The following is a 25208-nucleotide window of genomic DNA, read 5'->3' as shown; positions in this document are numbered from 1 at the left end:
AACTATAACTGTTGGAAGTGTGGATTCCTGTCCAGCTTACTCTGCCGTTGCCCCCTTTGGGAATTAAGTTTCTGGAACCATCCCATGGCTCATGAGCTATGGAATCTCCGGAGCACAGCAAAATGCCTGATATTGGAAGATTTTTTCCACCTTTGACAATTAAGTACGTTGCAAACTTGCACTCTCTGTCCTTCGTCAAGTTAGGAGAACTACACTGGGAATGTGGAAAAGGCGGCTATGTAACTTTTTGATCTGCCTTCACTAAAAGTGAATGAATGTGACACAGATACTGGTTCCCCTAGGAAACCACGACAAAATTACTGCAAAACAATAAATAAAGTTTGCCAATTTCCCCCCAAAATTTGCATATTCTACAGTATATGTTCACTATTAGGCTTCCAGTGTTGGGGGTTAGGGGGTGTTCTTTCCCCAATGCCTAATTTCCCCCAGAGCTTTTATTTTGGCAGGGTTTTGAAATTAACAAGCACTTAGATTTAGCGGTTGGATATTTGCCTGGGTCTCCTAGTAAGGAGGCATAAACAGGAAGCAGAAAGAGAGAGGTTTATAAATGCTTTAATTGCATCTTGGAGTATCTTTTGCTTTTATATATTTGGACGCTTTGAACATTGCACTGCAAAGTTGTAATAATTCCAGCTTTTATAATGAATCTAGAGCGTTGTTGTAATTCATATAACAGAGCCTCAAGAAAACTTACGTTTCCTTTGAAGATCACTATTATGCTATTCTATTTAAGTTGTTCCAGGCTTCCAGTCATTCATATTCAAATGGATTTCCCCCACTCCCTGTTGGTGTGATGCAGTTGCCAAAATAATTAGTGGTTTGTTTTTCTTCAGTGATAATAAGCTGTGTGATTGATCACATGACCTCAATATCTACAGTAGCCTTTGCCAACCTGGTGTATCCTCCAGGTTTTTTTTGACTACAACTCCCATCAGCCCCTGCTAGTAGAATGAATATCCACACAAACTGGCACCTGATTAAAATGGTGCTTACCCAGGATTTTGCTAGTATCTAAATGGCTGATTAAATTAGTTTCTGTGAGTGCTCTGACAGCTGGTTGTATGTGCTATTACGACTTGGTTTTATACATGAAACGCCTATAATTTTGCACACACATGCAACTTTCAGTCACAGCTGTATTTTTAAAATATGCTTTACTTATAAATGGATTAAGGCTGATGGGAATTGCCACCCAAAATATCTGAAAGTTGATCTACAGCAGAGTATCAGAGAACTGCTAGGTGCATCTAAAAGGACAAAGAACAACAACCCTTATGTGGTGAAAAATCTCAGCGTTTTTGTTTATACTTTCTAAAGCAAATTAAATCTTTATAAGTTATGAAGAGATTTAAAGCTTGGGGTAAGTATGCACGAGAATTTCCCATACACCTGGTTTGTGCGCCTGTATATAGGACCAATGCGTTGTTGACTCCCAGCTCTTTATCTCCTGCCTCTAAATCCAGTAAAAAATGTTCAGTATCCAGATCTGTTTTGTTGACAGCAGACTGGATGTCGGTATAGTCGCATTGTCATCGAGTAACTGTGTTCTGTTGAGAACAACACCAGGCAATGCCTTTCCCCCACAGTACTGAGCAGGGAGATTCCATGGTAGTTGTTACAATCATGGCAATCACCTTTCTTCTAATACAGAGGGTCACAGTGCTGGAGTCGTGCATGTCTTGTGGTACAGATGATTTCCCCCATCACTGAAAGACAAAGCCATGGAGGTGTGTCCAAAGGGAGGAAATGAGGTTGGTTTGAGCACTTCGGTTGGGATTCCATCCTGTCCTGAGGCTTTTCCACCTGCCTAGAAGTTGATAGCATCCTTCAGTCCTTCAAGGGGAGGAGGGATATCTAACTCTTACAAGACAGGCAGAGTCTGGATGATGTCTATTGCAGTCTCTGAGACCATGGTTTCTTTATGCAAGTATAGTTCTTGCTGGTGCTCTGCTCATTGCTTCATCTGCTTGCTGCAGATGGGGACGCGGGTGGCTCTGTGATCCAAACCACTGAGCCTCTTGGGCAGGGGTCCCCAAACTAAGACCCGCAGGCTGGATAAGGCCCGAGGGACTTGTTTATCCTGCCCACTGCAACCCCCGCCGCCTGCTCTTACCTGTGCTGTGTGGTTGCCCACTTCTGGGTCGGAGGAGCACCGGAAATAGCGTGTGCGCATGCACAAGCATTACTTCCTGTGCACATCTGGGTCGGGGGAAGCCCGTGCACATGCACACAAGCTATTTCCAATGCTCCTCCGACCCGGAAGTGCGCCGGAAATAGCATGTGCACACATGGGCACGTGCTCCCCCGCTCTCCGGCCCGCCGTGCAATCGGCGCTGGAGACACCGGCCCAAGGTACGGTAGGTTTGCTGACCCCTGCTCTTGGGCTTGCTGATTGGAAGGGTGACGGTTCGAATCCCCACGACGGAGTGAGCTCCCATTGCTCTGTCCCAGCTCCTGCCAACCTAGCAGTTCGAAAGCACGTCAAAGTGCAAGTAGATAAATAGGTACCACTCCGGTGGGAAGGTAAACGGTGTTTCCGTGCGCCCTGGCTTCCATCATGGTGTTCTGTTGCTCCAGAAGCGGTTTAATCATGCCAGCCACATCAGCCAGAAGAAGAAGAAGAAGAGTTTGGACTTGATATCCCGCTTTATCACTACCCTTCCTCCCCCACAACAAACACTTTGTGAGGTGAGTGGGGCTGAGAGACTTCAAAGAAGTGTGACTAGCCCAAGGTCACCCAGCAGCTGCATGGGGAGGAGCGGAGACAGGAACCCGGTTCCCCAGATTGCAAGTCCACCGCTCTTAACCACTACACCACACTGGCTCCCTTGGCCTTTCTGTGAACAAATGCCAGCTCCCTTGGCCTGAAAGCGAGTTGAGTGCCTCAACCCCACAGTCACCTTTGACTGGACATAACCACCCAGGGGTCCTTTACCTTTACCTACCCTTCATCTGCTTGCTGAACACAGGTTAAATCTGTGTCCAGGGCAGCTGTTTACCAGCTCCATCTGGTACGTAGGCTGAGACCCTATCTGCCTGCGGACTGTCTCGCCAGAGTGGTGCATGCTCTGGTTATCTCCCGCTTGGACTACTGCAATGCACTCTACGCTGGGCTACCTTTGAAGGTGACTCGGAAACTACAACTAATCCAGAATGCGGCAGCTAGACTGGTGACTGGAGGCGGCCGCCGAGACCATATAACACCGGTCTTGAAAGACCTACATTGGCTCCCAGTACGTTTCCGAGCACAATTCAAAGTGTTGGTGCTGACCTTTAAAGCCCTAAACGGCCTCGGTCCAGTATACCTGAAGGAGCGTCTCCACCCCCATCATTCTGCCCGGACGCTGAGGTCCAGCGCCGAGGGCCTTCTGGCGGTTCCCTCATTGCGAGAAGCAAAGCTACAGGGAACCAGGCAGAGGGCCTTCTCGGTAGTGGCGCCTGCCCTGTGGAACGCCCTTCCAGCAGATGTCAAAGCGATAAACAACTACCTGACATTCAGAAGACATCTTAAGGCAGCCCTGTTCAGGGAAGTTTTTAATGTGTGATATTTTACTGTATTTTTGCTTTCTATGGAAACCGCCCAGAGTGGCTGGGGAGGCCCAGCCAGATGGGCGGGGTATAAATAATAAATTATTATTATTATTATTATTATTATTATTATTATTAATGAGATGAGCTCTCCAGCAATGTTTTCACCAATGCTGTTTTCCTGACAGTTGGCCTGTCTTCATGCCTTGGTGCATTTTCCAAGAGTTGCTGTTGTCAGCAGCGAGTTGAATGCCCTGACACAGCTTTAGCCAGTAACTATTGGCACTTTCATCTGGCAATCTGCTGGACGCCACTACTTTAGTATGGACTTCTGCGAAAAGAGCCTGTAGAGAAATGTGGAAACGAGGCATGCGGACTTCTGAACAATCATTCATGCAAATCACAAAGAACGAGTGGTTCATCCATCACTACCTCAGAGCGGTTGACTATTCCCAAGCACACACCTCTCCCTCCAGGTGGACGTGGCTTAAAAAGGGATAAATGAAGGGTTTTATTTGGAGTTTATTTGCAACATGTCGTCTTGGACGGCCTGAGATTCATTTCCCAGTGTGCTTATGTGTGTAACTGTGTCAGAGTTACTGGCACGCTGTGAATAGCAATTTATTTCTACAGTTTTGATTTCTGGGCAGGCAGGAAGCCAATGGCTGATATTAAGTGCTGGAAGGCCAGCTCTGCGTGTAATAATAGAGTTCTATCCTCCCTTGCACTCATTTGAACTGAGGGCAGCGTTCTCAATTCATAGGCTTGGCATTGGGGGAACGATTGCTGCCACAGGCACATTAAAGTTAACATATAGTAATCCCACAAATGACTTTTTAGTAACCATCTGAGATAGTCTAGATGGAAATAGCCTTGCTGGGCTTCTGCATATCAATGAAGCACTCTTTACTGGTCTAGTGTACAACTTGTTTCTTGCAAGGGTACCCAGCCCTGTAAGAACTACAGAATATACAAAAATGGCATAGATGTTGGTGGGTGCTGCTGTTTGCCATGTATCATGTCATAAACAATTACTGTTGTAAGCTTAGCCCAGGGTGCGTAGACTCAAATCATCTATGTAGGTTGTTTTTTGTTTTTAAAAAAGGTCTTGTAAAATCAGTTGCAATAAACATGCAATACTGCGTCAGGTGGGAGGATTTGAGATGAAAATACGAAGCCTATCTAGGGCTGTGGGAGTCTCTCATTTGGTTCTTCTGCAAATGTTTTTCACTTAGTTGTAGATTGCTTGAAACATGGAATTTGAAGTGTGTGCAGTTTTCAAGGTTGCCAAACTGTTGTTTTTTTTTAAGGCAGCTCAGCTGCGGGTCAGGAATACCTTGATACAAGACTAGATTATGTTGCTTTGTGGGGTTGTAGGCTTGGAGGAAGATGTGACTGAAATTTCTTGCGAAAGTACATTTGATGTGGCTAACCGTGTTTAAACACCTGTGCGCATATATATATATATATATATATATATATATAGTAGTTTTGTGGCAAGAGTGAACGAGTGTTTGTAAAAGTATGACTGAACAGCAAATGTATTGCAGAATGCAAAAGGATCTTGTATTTTGGTGAAACCAGTTTGAGTTCTTTGCTCAAAATTCAAAAGAATTGTCTTTTGAGCTATAACTTTTCAGTAGCGTTGCTCAGCAAGAGTCTCAGAAGCAAGAGTAATCTTTCAGTAATCTACAGACTGTAAACTTCCATTGTAAGTAGAGCTTTGTCTTGCAAATAAGATGTTGGAGGTATAAACTGCTGATTATATCCTCAAACAACAACAGAGGCAGCATAACATTGAACATTTCCAGATAATGCTAGCACCTGTGTGTGTGTGTTGTATGTGTGTGTTGTGTGTGTGCTTGCGTGCACATAGACACTTCAAAATTTGTTCATAATTTACAGTGCGATATGCATGTCTACTTGGAGTAAGTTTTATCGTGTTCACAGGAAAGCGGGTATAAGATTGCAGTCTTAGAGAGGGAAGCACCTTCTCTTGGTTTCTAAATTACTGGTTGCATTTGATGGGACCCAAAAGGCAGGACAAAGTTTCTTAGCAAGACATTTCCCTTCTGAAAAGCTTTCCTGCATTCCTTCTCCTGCTTCTTTTTCGTCTTCTTTGTTCTTTGAGTTCTCTATAACACTACAGAGTTAAATCCTCTGGGCAACAGCTGTTTCATGCCATTTATAACCAGCCCTGTCATGAATTAATGCAACTCGATACTATTGTTGACTATCCAGAAAGCCTTGAAATACTTAACGGTGTGATTATTTCAAAAGCTGAGATACCTGTGTAATAGCTGCAAAAGTGCTTTGATTCTACTCACCCCCCTTTTAAATCTGTTTAAAAGCCACCAAGGCTGGGGGAGGGGGGGATGGGATGTTAAAGTGTGAATTAAGCATTTGCTTTCCCTAAAAGCAGCTTGGCAGAAAAAGCATCCTGCACTTAATATGGCTTTTGCCACGTTAGATCACCACAGTGGCAGCTGACGATTCCACTTTGCCTGGGATTTCTTCCACTTGAAATAAACTTCCAACTGGAATTAATTTGACTTGGTAGAGGAATTGCTATCGCTTTTATTGGGCGCAGGCTTTCATCATAGTGCTTTCTTGCCCACCTCTCATTTCATATAAGTACTAAACATTTGGCAGCTATATCTTGTCACAATGGTAGACTTGTCAGATTTACGAGGCTATTAACGTTGAATGTAAATATCAAATGGTACGGCCTACCCGCTCGGCTGTGTCATGCTTCAGCTTTTATACCAGGAATGGTTTGTGTGTGGTACCAATGACAAATTAGTGGTCGGCTGCATACAAATACTGCCATTTTGGAGCCTTAAAAATTATAAATACGTTTCTAATCTCAGAACTTGAATACCAAAAAACCCTGAATTAAAAAAGATTGTCAAGTTGCACCAGTGTGGGACTTCATTGAGGGTAGGGGGTTGTTCACCTGTGCAGAATATTTATTATTTATTCATTAAATTTGTATATAACCCTATATCAGTGTTGGCCAAACTTGGCCCTCCAGCTGTTTTGGGACTACAACTCCCATCATGCTTAGCTAACGGGACCCAGTGGTCAGGGATGATGGGAATTGTAGTACCAAAACAGCTGGAGGGCCAAGTTTGGCCATCACTGCCCTATACCCATAAGTCTCAGGGCGGTTCACATCCCTGCACATTGTGAATTGAACCCATCGTGCCTCCTGATGATCTGCATGTGGACTGGGACCCTGCCAGAGCCAATACAGGCTGCATTATATTTGTGTATCACTCATATTTCCAGGTTCTGCATAGCTAGGTGGGGAACCTGAGGCCCTCCAGATGTTGTCATACTAGGCTGTCTTGCATGAATTTTCTAGATCAAATTCAATCGGTTTTTAGGCCTAGTATTGGCACAGAAACTTCTTAGGTTGCTCTACAATGATTACCAGATGGACAGGGTATAAATTTGTTGTTGTTGTTGTTGTTGTTGTTGTTGTTGTTGTTACTGTTACTACCTCTTTTGGGAGAGAGACAGGGGGATTGTTTCCCTTTTCATAACCTGCAATTTTTGTGTGTTGGTGTTTTAACCTAGTTTTTCAACAACAACAAAAAAGAATTATATTTTAGGTTGTTTCTATAATGCTGGTTTTAATGGACGTACGTGTTTGTTTTTAATATTGTAACTTGCTTTGAGTTGCTGTAGCACAAAAGTGACTAATAAAAGTTATTAAATAATAATAATTTTTGGTTTTCTTTAACAGTACTGAAGATTTCTGGGCTACCTTGCTGGACCTCATTTACTATGCCATAAAGAAAACAGATACTTTAAAGAGTTAATTCCTGGGAAGGAAAATAGAAAATAAAATCCAAATGGTGACAGGTACTGTATTATATCATTTTTTCAATTTCACTTCCATCCTCCACCCTTTGTGTGTGTTAATACTACACACAGATCTGTCAAACTAAGTTAATTGATGGTTAATTGATGGTTAGGAGCTTTCAGTGGGGATTCTTTTTACCTTCCCGCTGGAGCGGTACCTGTTTATCTACTTGCACTTTGATGTGCTTTCTGCTAGGTTGGCATGAGCAGGGACCGAGCAACAGGAGCTCACCCCGTCGTGGGGATTCGAACCGCCGACCTTTTGATCGGCTAGTCCTAGGCTCTGTGGTTTAACCCACAGCGCCACCCGCGTCCCTTATATCACTTTTACCCCACCCCAAATTCAGTTGCTAGTGATCTTTGCCCGGTAGAAAGAAACTTAGATCCAGATTCTTCCAACAACTTGACCCTTAGCACAGTGAATCTTGCAGCTTAATTTGCTGTTAAGTTTACTGATTTACAGAGTGGATTCTAGCCAGCTTCTTATTCTGTTCATTTTTCCCCCTGGTGGCTCTAGTTTTCTACATTTCCCCTTTCCCCCTGTTTTTTGTTTGCATATCTTTAAAAGTGTTCATTGGCGCATGGATAGTGCTGTGAAATGTATGACTCAGAACCCCCTTTTTATTATTTCAAGAATCATAATAGTCCTTTACTTCTCTCTTTAAAAATAAGCAAATCTTTGTGTTAGAAATGTTTTTGTTGCTGTGGTAGCGATACAATAATGAACCTCAATTGGGCTCTGTGATGTTAATTTTATGGGACAAGCACTTTATGGATTCTTCTGCTTTATATACCCCCCCCCCCAAAAAAAAAATCCAAGTAGTCCATAGTGCAGAAAAGGATCTGCCATTGACATTGTCAACTGACTTGTCTTTTCTTTTCTGAAATTTTTTTACTTGACTTTTACTATTTAACTACAGATAACAAATTATTTGCACAGATCTTAAAGGTTGCCTGCATTTTACATAACTAATGCATATCAGTTTGCATTAAAACAACCGAGCAATAATATAATACTGGTTAGAGAAGATAACATTTTTTTTGTGAACCTCTTTGAGGTTTTTTTCTATAATGAAGTGGTATATAGATTTTATGGAATAAACAGACAAACAGCAGTAGACCATAGTTTCAAAGTAGAATGGCCTGGTTAGCTGAATTTTCTGATAAACTGGGTATCTTTTGTCACTGCAGAAAACTTCTTATGTGCTTGTATTTTCGGTTTTTGGAATGGCTTTTTGTGCAGTTGGGTTGAAAAATTTGGGCACAAGACAATCTATTGCCACAGTGCAAAGTCTGATTTGGAAGGGAGGAAAATGGGGATAGGATTGGGGAACCCCTTTCTCTTTCAGAATGATCAGTAAACTAGTGTCATTGGCATTATTTGGATGCTAATTTCTGACCTTTTTTCTCTAGCAATGAAAAACTTGTTTCTTTTCATGTTAAAGTCGCACATTATTTCTAATACGAATAGAATTTATATTACTTCTAATACAATTGCATATTATAACTAATAGAACCTACCTTCCTTGATGTTTTCTATTACAACTTTTAGTTGTGGTTTTTTTTTTAAACCCAGCAATAAAAATAAATTGTTTAGGTAGGTCACTTAAGGACCCCCCACTCCAAGATCAGGGCAATTTTCACTTGTGAATCCTGACCAGCCCGTTGTATGGCAAACCAAAATATTCTTAGGTACCTCAATTCACCTGTGTGTGTACCCAGCATGGCATGGCAAAAGTGGTGTTTTTTACAAAAAACAAGAACACATTTTTGTTTTGTTTTTTACTTCTGGGAATCAGTGTCTTTAAAGTTGGAGGAAAGCAAACTAATACAATGTGAATGTCTGGAATGAACCAGGTAAGGGAGGGGTAGGGGAACTTTCCTCAGAAAATGAACAGTAATTTCATGTGACAGATGAAAAATACTGCTTCCCTTTCTGCCAACGGAAGCCGTTCAGCTAAACATCATGAAAACTTCTCTGTCTGTGTGTATTGAACTTTGTACTCCTCAAACAAGCTATTTGTGGCTTTGACAACCATATAATTAAACAATTATAGAGCTGGAGTTTCATTTGGTAAAATAGCCTGCATAGTCACTTGTCTGGAAAGGCTGTAGTACTTGCACAGTAATGAATGACTTAAAGAATATTTCTCCGCAACTAATGTCTGTCAGGATGAGATGCTTAACTTGAGACCTCTTAACCGTTCTGGACAGGCATCTCCCCAAGAACTCTGAGGCCCTTGTTGCAGGACTTTGCACTCTGTAAATAGGTATGAGAACATGTTGTTTTCTCTGTCTATTATCTAGCTTCTTCCATTGCCCTCACAGCATGTTGAACCCTGCTGCTTAAGGAATGATTGTTGAAACACTCTGTTAACTCTTAAAAGGCTAAGGCTTTGTTTTTGTGAATGGCTAAAGGCCAGTGGTCTTGTTTAGCAAATATTGAATCCACAATGGCAGTTGTCTGCCACTGCCTCTAAATTACTACCGGCTAATTGCAACAGTTGTCCACTGCTATTTCCCTTGGATTGATAGAAAAAGATAGTTGGATGGTTTTGAAGTAGCATGCAGAACGACTTCCCGGCAGAAATGGTTGTAGTGCCATTTTCAGAGTCTACATCTGCATCTCCTTGCAGCTAAACAATACTTTTGCATTGTTCATACATTGGGCAGCCTTCACCAGTCACTTGCCCTCCAGGCAACTCCTAACATCTCTAACCATTGACCATGCTGGTTGGGCTGATGGGAGTTGTAGTCTAAAATATTTAGAGGTACCAGGGTGGTGGAGGGACAAGGGTGGCGCTGTGGGTTAAACCACAGAGCCTAGGACTTGCCGATCAGAAGATCAGCGGTTCGAAACCCCGCGACGGGGTGAGCTCCTGTTGCTCAGTCCCTGCTCCTGCCAACCTAGCAGTTTGAAAGCACGTCAAAGTGCAAGTAGATAAATAGCTACCGCTCCGGCAGGAAGGTAAACGGCATTTCCGTGCGCTGCTGTGGTTTGTCAGAAGTGACTTAGTCATGCTGGCCACGTGACCCGGAAGCTGTACGCCAGCTCCCTCAGCCAATAAAGCCAGATGAGCGCCGCAACTCCAGAGTCGGTCACGACTGGACCTAATGGTCAGGGGTTCCTTTACCTTTACCAGGGTGGTGAAGGCTGGCCTGGACCATCTCCAGGTTCTTTTGAATGATAGGCACGTCACCTCCATGCATACACATTCTTTCTAGCATGTGGCTACTGCTTCACTTTTCTGCCACCTCCTCACTTGCCCACTCCTTTTTGGTTACATGTTCAATCAGCCATGTCTGTGTAGCAATGGAGCGTCAACTCAAGAACAGATGGTGGCCCACAACAGCAAACAAGATCTTTTTAATAAAAGGGTGGTCTTCAAGGCAGTTGACTTTTCTCAGCTGTTGAACCAGCAGCGCTAGACATAGCCAGCTACTGGGCAGATTCTATTAAACTTCATTGACGCATGTTGCCAAGACTGTTGGCTTGGGGTGGGCAAGCTGTGGAGCTTCTGCAGGTTCCAGGCTTTGGAGCAGACCCTTGTCTCAACACTGTCATGTGGATTAAGGCTTTGATGTCAAGCAGCACAGGGGTGAAGAGAAGTATTTAACAGATGGCAGTTTAATACTGGAATAAGCAACTGATTATTGGAAAAGGTTGCTGTAAATCTATCTTCATTTTTGCCCTCTGGGAGAGAAAGAGAGAGGAATCGATCTAACACAAGACCTGGTTCTCACTGGGATGGTAAAGCTGTGTCTGGGCTATCCATTATTTGGAGGAGCGTTCAGTCATAGAGTCTTCAAAATGCATGAATGTTTTTCCATACAAAAATGAGTAAGGTCTTTAAAACCTCAGTGGGCTACCTGTGGCCATACAGCATAGACAGAGGGCTACCATCTCAGAATTAGGGTATATTCTAGTGCAGGCACGCCCAACTTCCAAGAGATTGCGTTCTACTCCCACTATAAAAAAACAGGCAGTGTTCTACCTGACCAGAGTTGTTTTGGGGGGGAGGATCAGCCAAAAGTTGTTGAGCTTTTTTTGTCAGGGCGAACCTGCCCTAAATATGGCTAATGTTGAAACTCACTGATTTTTGTTGATCTATAAATCCCAAAAAAGTGTATTAGAAAGACCAAATGCTCCCATACGAACCTATCTGGCTGTTGAAGTCTTATTTAGAAGCCTTCAAAAGTAAGATAGTTGGTTACCAGTAGCGGTACCTTCTCTGTACTGGTGCCCTGTTTGAAGTCCATTCCATGTAAGTCCATATGAACTGGCACATAATCTGATAACTTCTAAACCACCAGATTAAAATGATGTTCATGTCAGGAGCACAACTTATACTCGAGTAGGACCCTGGTAGAGATACATGCCCGACTGGCATGTTCCCTCCCTCCTGGTCGATCGTTCAGGAGCTTCAAAAGCTTTCTTCTGCCCAAACATCACAGCAACCGATGCCAACAGACACCGGCACACTTAGGGATCCGCAGAGTTTGCGCAGCTGTGTAACAGACCTCAGCAACTCAGCATTTTGGCTAATCTACTTTATTTACATATAAACACACGTAGCACTGCAACATGGCTCCCTCTCTCTCGAGCATCAGACAGCAAAGCGAGAAAGAACAAAGGACAATAGTCCCGCTTCACGGAACACAGTAACACAAACATCCTGTCTCCATCACTTCCCACTTTGTGGAGTCAAAACATATACCGTCATGTGATAGACAACAATCCCATGACTGCAATCATGGAGCAGGAATTCTAACAGTTCACACAGGCTCTAAGTGGTTGATAAATTAGGTTCTGTTATAGCTCCGACTACTATTGGCAAATTATGTTATAGGTTGTTTGTACATGTTTGATATCTGTAAGTTTCCCTGAGAACTGGACTTGAAAGGTGGTATATAAAATATTTTGGCCGAAAGTGCTTGAAAATACATGGAGATGTGTAGTTGTACCAGTTATGAATCAGCAACATTTTTACAAACACATGCATGTTTTAATGTAGGTTGTAAACTGCCTTGAGATTTCCCCCCTTAAAAATATAGAAATTAAATGAGTAATAATAATAAGTTTTTAACTATTTGCTGCATTTGGAATGATGCTTATGTAGATAGATTTTTATATGGGACTTGTGTCTAAACAGCAGCTTTAAATAACAGCCTTAATCTTCATTTACATTTGTTTCATACTCACCCAATTCAGCATGCTTTGTTTGCAAGCGAATGTTGCTACTTAATTGGAAACAAGCGCTGGAAATGGGATGCATATTGAGACACACCCTTTTTCACAAAAGACCCTTTCAGTAAAATAACCATGCGTTTAAGGCATGATGGAAGCATTCCAGGTTCTCTTATTATCTGTATTCACATAACTGTAGCAGGCAAAAGACCTTTTCCTTAGCAGCCAAGTGGAACTGGATGCGAAGCGCATATTCTTGGCTCTCTGCCCCAGATCGCATCAGTAGGGCTTGGTGCGCATACCTGAGAAATGGTACTTCCACATCCCCAAGGGGCACATTAAACGAGCTCTTGGCAGAGAAATGGTTTGTCGGGTGGATTTTATTAAGCAGCAGCCAACTGTCGGATTGAATGCTTAAATCGTATTGTTTACTTATGCTGCAGATATGCAGTATTCTTTACAGGCAAAAGGGTAAATCTGTTGGAATCGGGTTCTGTTCGTTGATTGGCTAGCTGCAAATCGTGCGCGGCCATGTTTCTCGAAGCCAGAGCACACCTGCAGGCCAAGCATAGGCCCTGCAAGGTTCCTCAGACTGGGGCCAGTTACGAATGCAGGCGGGAGGAGTGTTGCGTTTTTTTTATGGGGACCCCTGACCATTAGGTCCAGTCGTGGACGACTCTGGGGTTGTGGTGCTCATCTCGTTTTACTGGCCGAGGGAGCCGATGTACAGCTTCCAGGTCATGTGGCCAGCATGACTAAGCCGCTTCTGGCGAACCAGAGCAGCGCACGGAAACGCCGTTTACCTTCCCGCCGGAGTGGTACCTATTTATCTACTTGCACTTTGACATGCTTTCAAACTGCTAGGTTGGCAGGAGCTGGGACCGAGCAATGGGAGGTCACCCCATCGTGGGGATTCAAACCGCTGACCTTCTGATCGGCAAGTCCTAGGCTCTGTGGTTTAACCCACAGCGCCACCCCCCACCCCATCTCTGTTTCGAAAATTCCTTGCACGCAGAATGCTAACATGTAGAAAAGCCAATATCTGCTGCTGCTTCTCCCAGGGATTGGGTAGAATAGGCTTCCAGTGCAGAATGGCGAGGCTTGCGTACTCTTTTGGTGGTGTCAAGATCCCAGTTGTAAGCTGTGTTGCATGTGTGATAGAGCTAAATATGAAAGGGGTTTGGCATTGAGAATGTGGGCGTTTTTTTCTTGCTTTCCCATAATAGCTGAAGCAGGGTTCATCCAATGAGATTCATTGGTCATAGATTCAGAATGCACAGAACAAAACAACTACAGTGGTGCCCCGCAAGACGAACGCCTCGCAAGATGGAAAACCCGCTAGACGAAAGGGTTTTCCGTTTTGGAGGTGCTTCGCAAAACGAATTTCCCTATGGGCTTGCTTCGCAAGACGAAACGTCTTGCGAGTTCCTGCGGGTTCCCCCCCCCCTTTTCCTAAGCCGCTAAGCCACTTATCAGCTGATCTGCTGATAAGCCGCTTAACAGCTGATCCGCTAAAAGCCGCTAAACCGCTAACAGTGCTAATCCGCTAAGCTGTCATTGGGCTTGCTTCGCAAGACCAAAAAACCGCTATACGAAGAGCCTCACGGAACGGATTAATTTCATCTTGCGAGGCACCACTGTACTTCCACCCAAAGCATTAATGGAGAGCCAGTGTGGTGTAGTGGTTAAGAGCGGTGGACTCGTAATCTGGTGAACCGGGTTCGCATCTCTGCTCCTCTACATGCAGCTGCTGGGTGACCTTGGGCCAGTCACACTTCTCTGAAGTCTCTCAGCCCCACTCACCTCACAGAGTGTTTGTTGTGGGGGAGGAAGGGAAAGGAGATTGTTAGCCACTTTGAGACTCCTTCGGGTAGTGATAAAGCAGGCTATCAAATCCAAACTCTTCTTCTTCTTCTTAGGGCAGGCACGTCTAACTCCCAAGAGACTGCGATCTACTCCCAGTATTAAAAAACTGGCAGTGATCTACTCATTGGAGGGAGGAGGAGCGTGTGTAGGGTGGGTGGATTGCCCAGAGTTGTTGAGCTTTTTGGGGGTAGGATTGCCCAGAGTTCTTCAGCTTTTGTTTGCTAACTTTCAGTAAACTTTATTTAATCCCACGATCGATAAGGGTCCCGCGATCGACCAGGATCAGCTGGTTAGACATGCCTGGCTTAGGGAGTTCACCACCACAGTGGTGACAGCCATTGACTTAGATGGCTGTAAAGGAGGATTAGACCAACTGATGGAGGATAAGTCTACCAGTGACTAAGTAGCTACATTGGCTAGCTTGAACTCCAGTTCAGAAGTTGGAAATTCCAGCTGCTGAGGAGAGCCCTACCTTGGCTTTCGGACTTTCCAAAGGCCTCTTGACCTCTGTAGAAAACAGGAACCTTGAATAGGCAGACCAAGAATGGAGAACCTTCAGCCCTCCAGATGTTGTTGAACTACAACTCCCATCATTCCTGACCCCTGGCCATGGTAGCTGGGGCTGTTGGGAGTTGGAGTGCAATAACAGGGACGCCCATCCCTGAAACAGATGGACTTCTCTTGCATTCTTTCAGTTGAGCTCTTGAGCTACTCCTGCATGAAACCAATGTAAGTTTCCCTAATGGTGGCCATTGCATATCTGCCATCCATTAGTATTTTGTTCAAGCCACAGGACGGTATTTTTAAACATAACATTATGTCATAAATTGACTTTAGCAAGTGCCTTTAAAAATAAGAAGGCCTGGCTTGTGTGATTGTGTCCGCCCCCCCCCCAACTTTGGAAGCCGTTATATCGTTTTTTAACATAGTGCTGCTGGCTGCACCAGCTGTATGTTCTGGTGACACATACTAATTTCTCTCGGCACAAAGATTATTAGTGCTGCCACTGAACCGGTGTGAAAGAATAAATATAAGCATATTTTTGAGAGAGAAATATACACAGTCCCCATCCATCTGTCTGATTTCTAATTATGTGAGGCAGGTGATTATATAGTGTAACAGAATTCCTGTCATAAAATTATCCTTCTGTTGGGTGTCTTTCTAAGTGATCGTCTAAATGTCTCTGTTTGTTGCAAATAGAACTTCAAGTAATGCTCATTCTTTTCGGTTTCTTTCCTCATGTTCACTGCAAGTCTGTGTGTCCAACCTCACACATGTAATCTTTTGTTTAATTGTGTAGTTCTATCAGTTTCCACCAGAATGGAGTGATTTCACAGATTAGGGCACTAGACTAGACATCTGTCCACAATCTCCTCCTATCTCCTTGTTGATGGCAACAGCCATTCCTGTCTGCATGAAGTGCTCATTATACCCATTGCAAAGATCTTCCTCATTGATGCTGATGCCACCTATAAAACCCCAACTTGAGGGTTCGAGGCCACCAGTCCTTTCCTCAAAAAGAGTTTGGGCGAGGAAAAGAAATAGGTTTATCTCCCTTGGTCTGGGGCAGAAATGGAAACAGCATCAAGGATGAGCACTTTCAGTCTACCTGTGCATGTATTTTGTCCTCCCTACACACAACAGCAGCAGCAGCAGCAACAACAACAACAACAATTTTATTATTTATACCCCACCCATCTGGCTGGGTTTCCCCAGCCACTCAGGGTGGTTTCCAACAGAATATTAAAAACATTATAAAACATCAAACATTAAAAACTTCCCTAAACAGGACTGCCTTTCCTTGACATCTAGTGGGAGGGCATTCCACAGGGAGGGCGCCACCACCAAGAAGGCCCTCTGCCTGGTTCCCTGTAACCTCACTTCTCGCAGGGAGGGAACTGCCAGAAGGCCCTCAGAGCTGGACCTCAGTGTCCAGGCTGAATGATGAGGGTGGAGATACTCCTTCAGGTATACTGGGCTGACGCTGTTTAGGGCTTTAAGCACCAACACTTTGAATTGTGCTCGGAAGTGTGCTGAGAGCCAACGAAGGTCTCTCGTTTATCAGCACTTTCCTTTCTCATTTGCTGGTGCTGGTTTGCAGCCTAAACCAGAGCTGGGTCAATTGTTCTCTCTGGGAAACTGCCACTCTGCCACCAGAAGTGGAGTTGCAGCCCTTTGGCTGAAAAAGTTATCCAGCCCACCTCATACAGTCAACCTCTAAATACCACCCAAACGCATACTTATGAAGTCAACAGAGACAACAAAATAATTCCAGGGGGGTTGCTTCCAGGGTGGGTTGGAAGGTAGTATTAACTCTAGGTGTCCCTCGTCACCCTCCCATCCTCGGATATCAATCCCAAGTGTAGACTCTAGAGAGAAAACAGAAAGCAAAGTAAGTTGGGGAAATGCCTTCACATACTGAGCTAAACAAAAAGAAGATTATTGCTGAAGAGTTAGCCATTGGGTTTGCTTGTTTGTTTGCCCTTCATTTAGCTAGATTCAACTGTTTCATGTCTCTGCAAGCGACGGTAGGAGCGACTTCTCTCCTTTCATTCTAGTCATGATTTTGGAAAGAGGAATTACAGTTGTACCTTGGTTTTCGAACAGCTTAGTTCTCAAATGTTTTGGCTCCTGAACACAGCAAACTTGGAAGTGACTGTTTTGAATTGTGAACTATTTTTGGAAGCTGAAAATCTGATGGGGCTTCCGATTGGCTGCAGGAGCTTCCTGCAGCCAATCAGAAGCTGCGCTTTGGTTTCAAAACTTTTTGGAAGTTGAACGGACTTTCGGAATGGATTCCGTTCGACTTCCAAGGTATGACTGTATATGAAGTTTCCTGAGTTGCTGCTGTATGAGAAATTGGCCTCTGTGCAGTGCCTTATCCCATCAGTACGCCACTTATTTCCTGAACAAAGGTGCAAGCTAATTAGTTGAAATAGTCATTAAAATAAATTGACTTTATACTTCTTAGAAGTATACAGGCACAGTTCCGGCACCACCTCTGGCATCTAAAGAAGTAGGACTGTAGTCTATGAAAAGATACGCTGTATAAAATAAGCAATACTTGTCTTTGGCTTCAAATAACAGTAAATGGCTATTCCAATATACTATTTAAGGAACACACACACAAACACAAACAATTCTCTTATTTTAGAAAATAATGCATTGAATAACTTAATATTTGCTCAGAAACACCGAGTGTAAAAGATAATGACCATTTACTAGAATTCCAAGTGATCAGAATTTTAAGGAAATGAGGGTTGGCAGTTACTAAGCAGAAGAATGTTCCCTAAATAATGGGAAGTACAATTGTTACGATTGGGAATTACAGTTCTAAATATTCATAAATTGAGAACTAAGCAAATAGCGAAGCTTAAGTAGTTATCAAGTATTATTAAAATGGGTCACCCAGATGGACTCAGTAGGATTATCCTGGTGGAATATTAGATAGAGCCAGGGGTGGCTTTCAATAGCTGTGATGACTTGTCAACCTTTATTCATAAGCTTAGAATTGCAAATACAGAGCTCAGTGCAGTCCAAAATAGGTATATGAACATGCATAGAAGACTGCCACAGGTCATGACAAAAGAAGAGAACACAGAAGAGAAAATGGTAGGGTTTTTAAGAGAGAAAAAAATCCAAAACAAACTCTGTCCCAAGTTCATCTGGTCTGTATTCACCTCCAGTGAACCACAGTGGAGGGATCTTCAGAGTGAAACTGTAAATCTATATATATTAGATGCAAGGCCCAGGAAAGGTATTGGTAAGCATCTGTCTTGATGTCAGGACCCCTCGGTGCTTATTAGTTGCCATGGTTACATTCTTCCGCTGGCTCACCTTTTATGTAGACAGAAAATGAGAAATTGAACTGGAATAGCTCGAACAAAGAAGTTACATAATTTGCCCAGACACAATAAATCTAGCTGACTCATTAAAGCTGCCATCCTATATATTTATGCACCTGTGCTGACTTCCTGTTGGTCTCATGCCTAGAGTTGCACTGAAAGGCACTTGGTTGAAATAATAAGAAAATAGGGACAGTTTTGCATGCATTCATACACAAGCCTGTTCCGTACCATTATCTGCAGAGAACGGGCGAGCAAAACATTCAGCTAAATGCATAGCGCTGTCTAGCGTAATATACTGAATTTGCTAATTCGGTGAAATATACCAAAAAAATTGAATTCAGTAGATTATAGTGCATTTGGCAATTAATTTTCAGAGTTGCCTTTCTTTTTAGAAGAGATGGGAGCCACAGTTCAAATTCTCACTTAGCCACAAAGCTCACTTCATGATCTTCAAGATTCCCACCCAGATGGTAACTGAAATTGGGAATCTAAGACTCTGAATGCTTCATAGTTTTGAAGCAAAATCCTGGGATTCATACAACTCCTACAGAAAGCCCATGGGTTGCACAGAAATGTCCTGAGCTGCCTGCAGCCAAAACCTCTGCATGGCAATATATAGTTCCATTTTAGTCTTTTGTTAAAATATTTAAAATACACCTTGAACTTCGAAAATGCAACATCTCCCTTCCATATCCCCAAAACACTTGTCTACAAGTATTGATATGACAGATATAAATCATGAGAGCTCATGGAAAATTATGGTTGTTAATAGCTTCCTGTGGCTATTTCTGAAAATGAGCCACTGTTTCCTTTTATAAAACCAGAGTCTTTGCTGTGGGGACGTTTCTTAACAAAGGAAAGAGTGTAGCTTGGAAATCATTAGCTACTGTGAAAATCTGACAACTTCCTTCCTTCTGCCTTTTATTTCTGCAGCTTTATACACCAACCCAACAGATCAGAAGCATGTGCTTAAGAAGTAGAGGTTTTGCTGAGATTCCTTCTAGAAATCTTTTCTGTTCTCTGCTGTGGCCAGTGCATGCCTCTTGGGGGAAGTGATCTGTCAGATAGCAGGCATTCGGAAGCACCCTCGCAAGGAACCAACGGCTCACGCGTTTAGTATGAAGATGCCCATGTCTTCGCAGACCCTCTGAACTCCAAAGGCGTTTCTTCTGCCAAATGAACTTTTGCTGCTGTGGTTTCCCAAGCATTCATAGACTAAGGACACTTAACATGGCTCTTGTTCTATACGGGGCTGTGAGTTTATTTCTTGGAATGGCAGCAGCGTTTGGCCCAGTGCCCCGGATTACCTGGGAACACAAAGGTAAGAGCATAGCTTACGGTAAGGATAGAGATTCATAAAATAAATGAGTAAGTAGTTCTGTACTTTGCTGATACAAAATCCTCCATAGCAGTAGATTAAAGGCTTGTTTTACGTCGCCATACAGTATAGTCCAGGGTTTCCCAAACTTGGGTCTCTCGCTGTTTTTGGACTACAACTCCCATCATCCCTAGCTAGTAGGATCAATGGTCAGGGATGATGGGAATTGTAGTCCAAAAAACAACAACTGGAGACCCATGTTCCGAAAACCCTGGTATAGCTAATGCAAAATAGTGTTGATAGCTACATAATTGGCACAGCAACGCAGTGAAATAAATGGGAGTGGAAGACCTACTCAGAACTTTCTAGCAAGAGTTGGAAGTCTGGCATCGTACTGTAAACAACAATTTTTTTGCTACCCTTGCATTTACACCTTTGGTTGCTCCTTGGCATTTAATGAGGAGACCTTGAAGAACAACTACCTCATTGATAGTTGCCAATCGTTGTTTTCCTATGTTTCTCTGTGCCTCACAAGGAACCATTATTTTTTCGATTGACTGAGTAACTACTTTCAGAAGCAGCTTCCTTGCCCCTCAGCAACAGCACCACTGCCACATATAGAACGGTTGGTGGTGGGGAGGTCAAGTGACCAACCACACAAGCCAAGCCAAATCCTGAGCTCCCACCTGTGTAGTAGGGCTGGTCAGTGTCAGGTTTTCAACATTGCGATGTATTGCCTGGCCAACTTCGCGATCTGGCCATACCAGTATACCTGAAAGAGCGTCTCCACCCCCATCGTCCAGCCCAGACACTGAGGTCCAGCGCCGAGGGCCTTCTGGCGGTTCCCTCACTGAGAGAAGTGAGGTTACAGGGAACCAGGCAGAGGGTCTTCTCAATAGTGGCACCCACCCAGTGGAACGCCCTCCCATCAGATGTCAAGGAAATAAACAATCATAGATTTTGACATTTAGGTTGGTCCTAATAAAAGCCATTATCATTCTGTGGCTTCTGCATATCACATGACTGTAGGGCCCCCTCAATTTTTTCATTGTTTCCCACTCAGGAAGAACCCCATTTCAAACATTCCTTTTTTTTTCAAACATTCCTTTTTTTTTTTAAGAATATTTATTAAGATTTTACAGAGTCATACATACAAAAATACATAATAAAACAGAAAAAAGAAAAGATACAAAATACAAAAAACAAAAAAAATAAACAAAAAAAAGTTAAAACAAATCCACTTTTTTTATAACTTTAAACTCATTAGCTTGTTTCTTTGACCTCACACCTCCCGTTTTTGTATTCCCATTAATATAATCAAATCAGCAAATCCTTACCCTCTTTCAATTATCTTAACTCTATATCTTAACATGTTAAAACTCTATATTTTCACCCATTATCAATTCACTTTTGCATACTCTTTTTAACTTTGTTGCTAATACCACTTATTTTCAATCCAACATCATTTTAACATTCATTAATTTTACAGTGTTTCTGCAGGTAGTCTTTAAATTTCTTCCAATCTTCTTCCACCAACTCTTCTCCCAGGTCTCGGATTCTGCCAGTCATTTCCGCTAATTCCATATAGTCCATCACCTTCCATTTCAAACATTCCAATGACCATCTGTACAATCCTGGCCTCCAGGGCAGCGAATTTGCATTTGCTTAAGCTTTTGGATTGCTTTCTCTCCCTTCAATTCCACTAATGTCCAGTCATTAGGTTGTGCCACTTTAGTTAACGATCTCAAAATCAATGGATCTAGGCCAGGATTTGAAGTCAAGCAACTATTTAGTCAATTGTAAATAAAGTTTGCCTTGAAATGAATGCATTTTGAATTAATGTTTGCCTTGAAATTTTAATTGTATTTTAACAGAAGTTCATCTAGTATATTTTCAAGAGCCCGAAATATTTAACTACTCAACTTTGTTGCTAAGTGAAGATAAGGATGTTTTGTACGTAGGAGCTAGAGAAGTGATCTTTGCACTAAATGCATGGAAAATTACTGAAAAAAAGCAAGAGGTAAGTATGCAGTTTTGTATACTAAATATTCATGATCAGTAGCCCAAGCCCAAACATACTGTGTTTTTAGCTGCGCTGGAAGGTGCTGGGAGTGGCTGGGGAAACCCAGCCAAGTGAGTGGGGTATAAATAATAAAATTATTAATTAATTAATATTTAATTAATTTAAACATGCATGCTCAAAGTAATATGTTTTATTCCTCTGTTAACTGTAGGAGTGCATCTGAATATGCATTGTTGTAGGGCTTCAAAATGCAGTCCCCTTGCTACTTTCATACTTAAAGCTAGAGAGCCACTTTTACCAGGTGAAACCTGTCAGCCATTTTCTAGCTGCATAGTCTTTAATATGCAAGTTTGTTTTATATTATTGCTTTCCTGTTGCTTATATTGTTTTCTCAGTTTGGGAAATGGCTGGATGGAAGGGCAGTGGTTGTCATTTGCCCTATACTGGGGTACCTTGGCTCTCAAACTTAATCCGTTCTGGATGTCTGTTGTGCCAAATGGGCGCTTTTCCATAGAAAATAATGCAAAACGGATTCATCCATTCCAGACTTTTAAAAACAACCCCTAAAACAGCAATTTAACATGAATTTTACTATCTAACAAGACCATTGATCCATAAAACGAAAGCAATAATCAATGTACTGTACTATAAAATAAATAAGACAGTATTGTGGATGATAAAAATTAAAATTAAATATTTTTCATACCTGCACTGATGATAGTCATTGTTTGGATGGGGGGCTGTTAATCATTTCCGCAGTTACACAATCAATCAGTAGCTGAACTGGGTTCCACACAGCCACAAAAACAAATTAACCAAAAAAGCCTCAAAAACAAAAACGCAAAATAAGTAGCAAAAAGGAAAGTGCCAAACTTAATCCGTTCCGGAAGTTTGTTTGACTTTTGAAATGTTTGAAAACCAAGGCACGGCTTCTGATTGGTGTAGGGGCCCCGGAAACAATAGCTGACAGCCTCACTGGATGTTCGGCTTCTGAAAAACGTTAGAAAACCAGAACACTTACTTCCGGGTTTTTGGCATTTGGAAACAAAGGTGTTTGAGAACCAACGCGTTTGAGAACCAAGGCACCACCAGAGATTGTAAACAGTTCCTACGCAAATCCAATTCATGGGAAGCATAATGAATCATTTGAAGTAATTTACTGTAATCTTACACATGTGCTTATGGTTCTCCAACTCCAGTACTGCAGGTGTGTTTGGAAAAGTCCCATTTCCAAGAGAGCAGAATGGTTTTTTTTTTAAAAAAAGAGGTGTATAGCTGCTTGCAGTTGCCCCAGGATGGCTTTGGACGCTGTAATATTAATTGCTCTTTGTGGGAGCACTGAAAAGGTCCTTTGATTTTTTCTTACGCTGGTTCTGTTTTCCTCCAGGTGTTTTGGAAGGTCACGGAAGACAAGAAGACGAAATGTGCAGAAAAGGGCAAATCCAAACAGGTGAGAAGAGTTTGTGGCTTGTCTCTTTATCAGCTTGACTTTCAAGAAAGTTTTTTTTCCTAGTAGTACTGCAGAAGTAATTAATTTTCCATGCCCCTTTAAGCAGAGTTAATGTGTCTCTTTTGCTGTGTTAGTTCCTGTAAGTCATGATGCTGAACGGTTGTGTGTACATGCATGATAAAAAATGTAGAGCTGATAGTTTGCCGCATGGTAGTGCTGCTTTCTTCCCTTCTTCAAATGCAGCAGTACCAAGTATGAAAAAGAGCCAACCTCTCCCATAACTGCAAGCAGCCTTGGCTTTGTGCTGCAACATATTTGAAGTTACGGATGATGGGAAGCAGCAGTTCATTGATGGATGAGCTTATTTAGCTTTTCTCCTTGTTGCTGTTGCTTTAGATCAGGCACGCCCAACTCTCTAGAGACTGCGATCTACTCCCAGTAAAATAAAACTAGCAGTGATCTACCCATTGTCGTTGTCGAGCTTTCTTGGGAGCATAGACCAGAGTTGTCGAGCTTTTTTGGAGGGAGGATTGGCAAAAGTTGTTGAGCTTCTTTTCAGAAGGATTGGCAAGAGTTGATCACAACAACCCACAGTTATCACTCCTTCATCCACAAAGCAGCTGCATAATGGAAGGCAATCTTCCACAGCGATGGGTCAGAGTGCTGGGGCCACGGCAATGCACGCTCAAACAGGAGAACACAGGCAATCCCTTTTTTAAATCCTAAAGTCAACCTGGAGCACCCTGGCGATCTACCTGTCGATCACGGTCCACCAGCTGAACGTGTATGCCTTAGAGCAGGGGTGACCAACTCTCAAGAGACTGCGATCTACTTTCAGAATTAAAAACTGGCAGTGATCTACCCGCGTTTTTTTTTTTTGGGGGGGGTTTCAGCTCGAAAGTTCAGCTTTTTTGGGGGGGGGAGAAAAGCCCCATTAGGGGGGGCAGCTCAAAAGCTTTTTTTTTTACCTTTGGGGGGGTTAAAGGCAAGGGACAAAGGGGTAAAGTCACTCACAAAAAGATCGCTGTGGATGAAAACAGCAGCACGGAGAAAGATCTTTCTTCCTTTTCGGAGATCAAATAACACTGGAGGGCAGGGCGAGGGGCCAGGGCAGGAGTCAGTTTTATCGATGCTAAGGAGATTGACTTCGATCTACCAAAACCTCGCAGGGATCTACCAGTAGATCGCGATCAACCTGTTGGACATCCCTGCTTTAGAGCATTGGTTCCCGAACTCTGCCCCACCCCCGACCACTTGAGGAAGGCTGAGGGTCTTGATAGACCACTTATTTTTCTGCTTCTCGTTGGAATTTTAAAGTCCTGTGCTAGACGCTATATGATCTTAAATTGTATTTTTACAAACACTCTGCTAAACACCTGTATGTTCACAGCCCACTAGTGGTCCGTGGACCAGTTTGGGAACCCCTGCTTTAGAGAAAAACAAGCAGGGTTTTGAGTGAACTTTCAGCCATGCTCAGACGTCCATAGCCAGAATATGAGCAACCTGTTGCATACAGCCCTTTTAGCAAACACAACAAGAAGTGTTCCATTAACCATGGTTTTCCGTTTTGCCAAAGCTCTGAAACTATGGTTTACAGCTTCTGAACAAGCCAGGATGTTAAGCAAACTTAAAACCATGGTTTACTATAATGGCTTGTTCCGAAGCCGTCAACCACGGTTTCCTATTCAAGACGAAAACAGGAAACTGTAGTTAATGGGATATTTCCTGGGTTGGCTCACTTGTGCAAGAGAAGAGTAAAGCAGTTGCATGCACAGCCGTGAGGATTGTTCATACCTCTTCTAATAAAACCAAGACTTGATCTTGTTTGTGTGTATAGGTCTGAACCCATGCAAGTCGCTTATAGGGTTTCTTATTATCAATACACTTTCTGAAATCTCAGTATTTTCCTCCTCCTTTTCTCTTTTACAGACAGAGTGCCTTAACTACGTCCGTGTCTTACAACAGCTGGATGATTCTTCACTCTATGTATGTGGAACTAATGCGTTTCAGCCCATCTGTGATCATCTGGTAAGTGGGAAGAACACATTTTCTTTTAGGGGCAACTGCGGAAGCAGTTTTCCTTAGCTTGGTGATGA

At 42.8% G+C, this 25208-nt stretch overlaps 1 protein-coding gene and 1 long non-coding RNA gene across 4 annotated transcripts in view; both read left to right on the top strand.

The window, feature by feature from the left end:
* LOC307226832 overlaps positions 1-25208 on the top strand; it is a 207822-nt gene that overhangs the window by 139359 nt on the left and 43255 nt on the right. The window lies entirely within an intron of this gene.
* The window catches only part of SEMA4D (semaphorin 4D), a 117657-nt gene that overhangs the window by 68908 nt on the left and 23541 nt on the right, over positions 1-25208 (top strand). For 2 of the 3 annotated variants that reach the window (XM_079995423.1, XM_079995424.1), the window contains exons 3-7: positions 7301-7419; positions 19255-19642; positions 21514-21659; positions 23050-23112; positions 25042-25140. In XM_079995423.1, the coding sequence (XP_079851549.1) occupies positions 19498-19642; positions 21514-21659; positions 23050-23112; positions 25042-25140 (453 nt within the window). In that variant the 5' untranslated portion in view covers positions 7301-7419; positions 19255-19497. Of the gene's footprint in view, positions 1-7300; positions 7420-9633; positions 9690-19254; positions 19643-21513; positions 21660-23049; positions 23113-25041; positions 25141-25208 lie in introns of all 3 variants that reach the window. The other variant, XM_079995425.1, reaches the window with a different exon arrangement.

This window comes from Podarcis cretensis (genome assembly GCF_951804945.1).
Source record: "Podarcis cretensis genome assembly, chromosome: 11".
Lineage (NCBI taxonomy): Eukaryota > Metazoa > Chordata > Lepidosauria > Squamata > Lacertidae > Podarcis > Podarcis cretensis.
The sequence above is the reverse complement of the archived record's forward strand: the minus strand, read 5'-3'. Positions and strand labels throughout refer to the sequence as shown.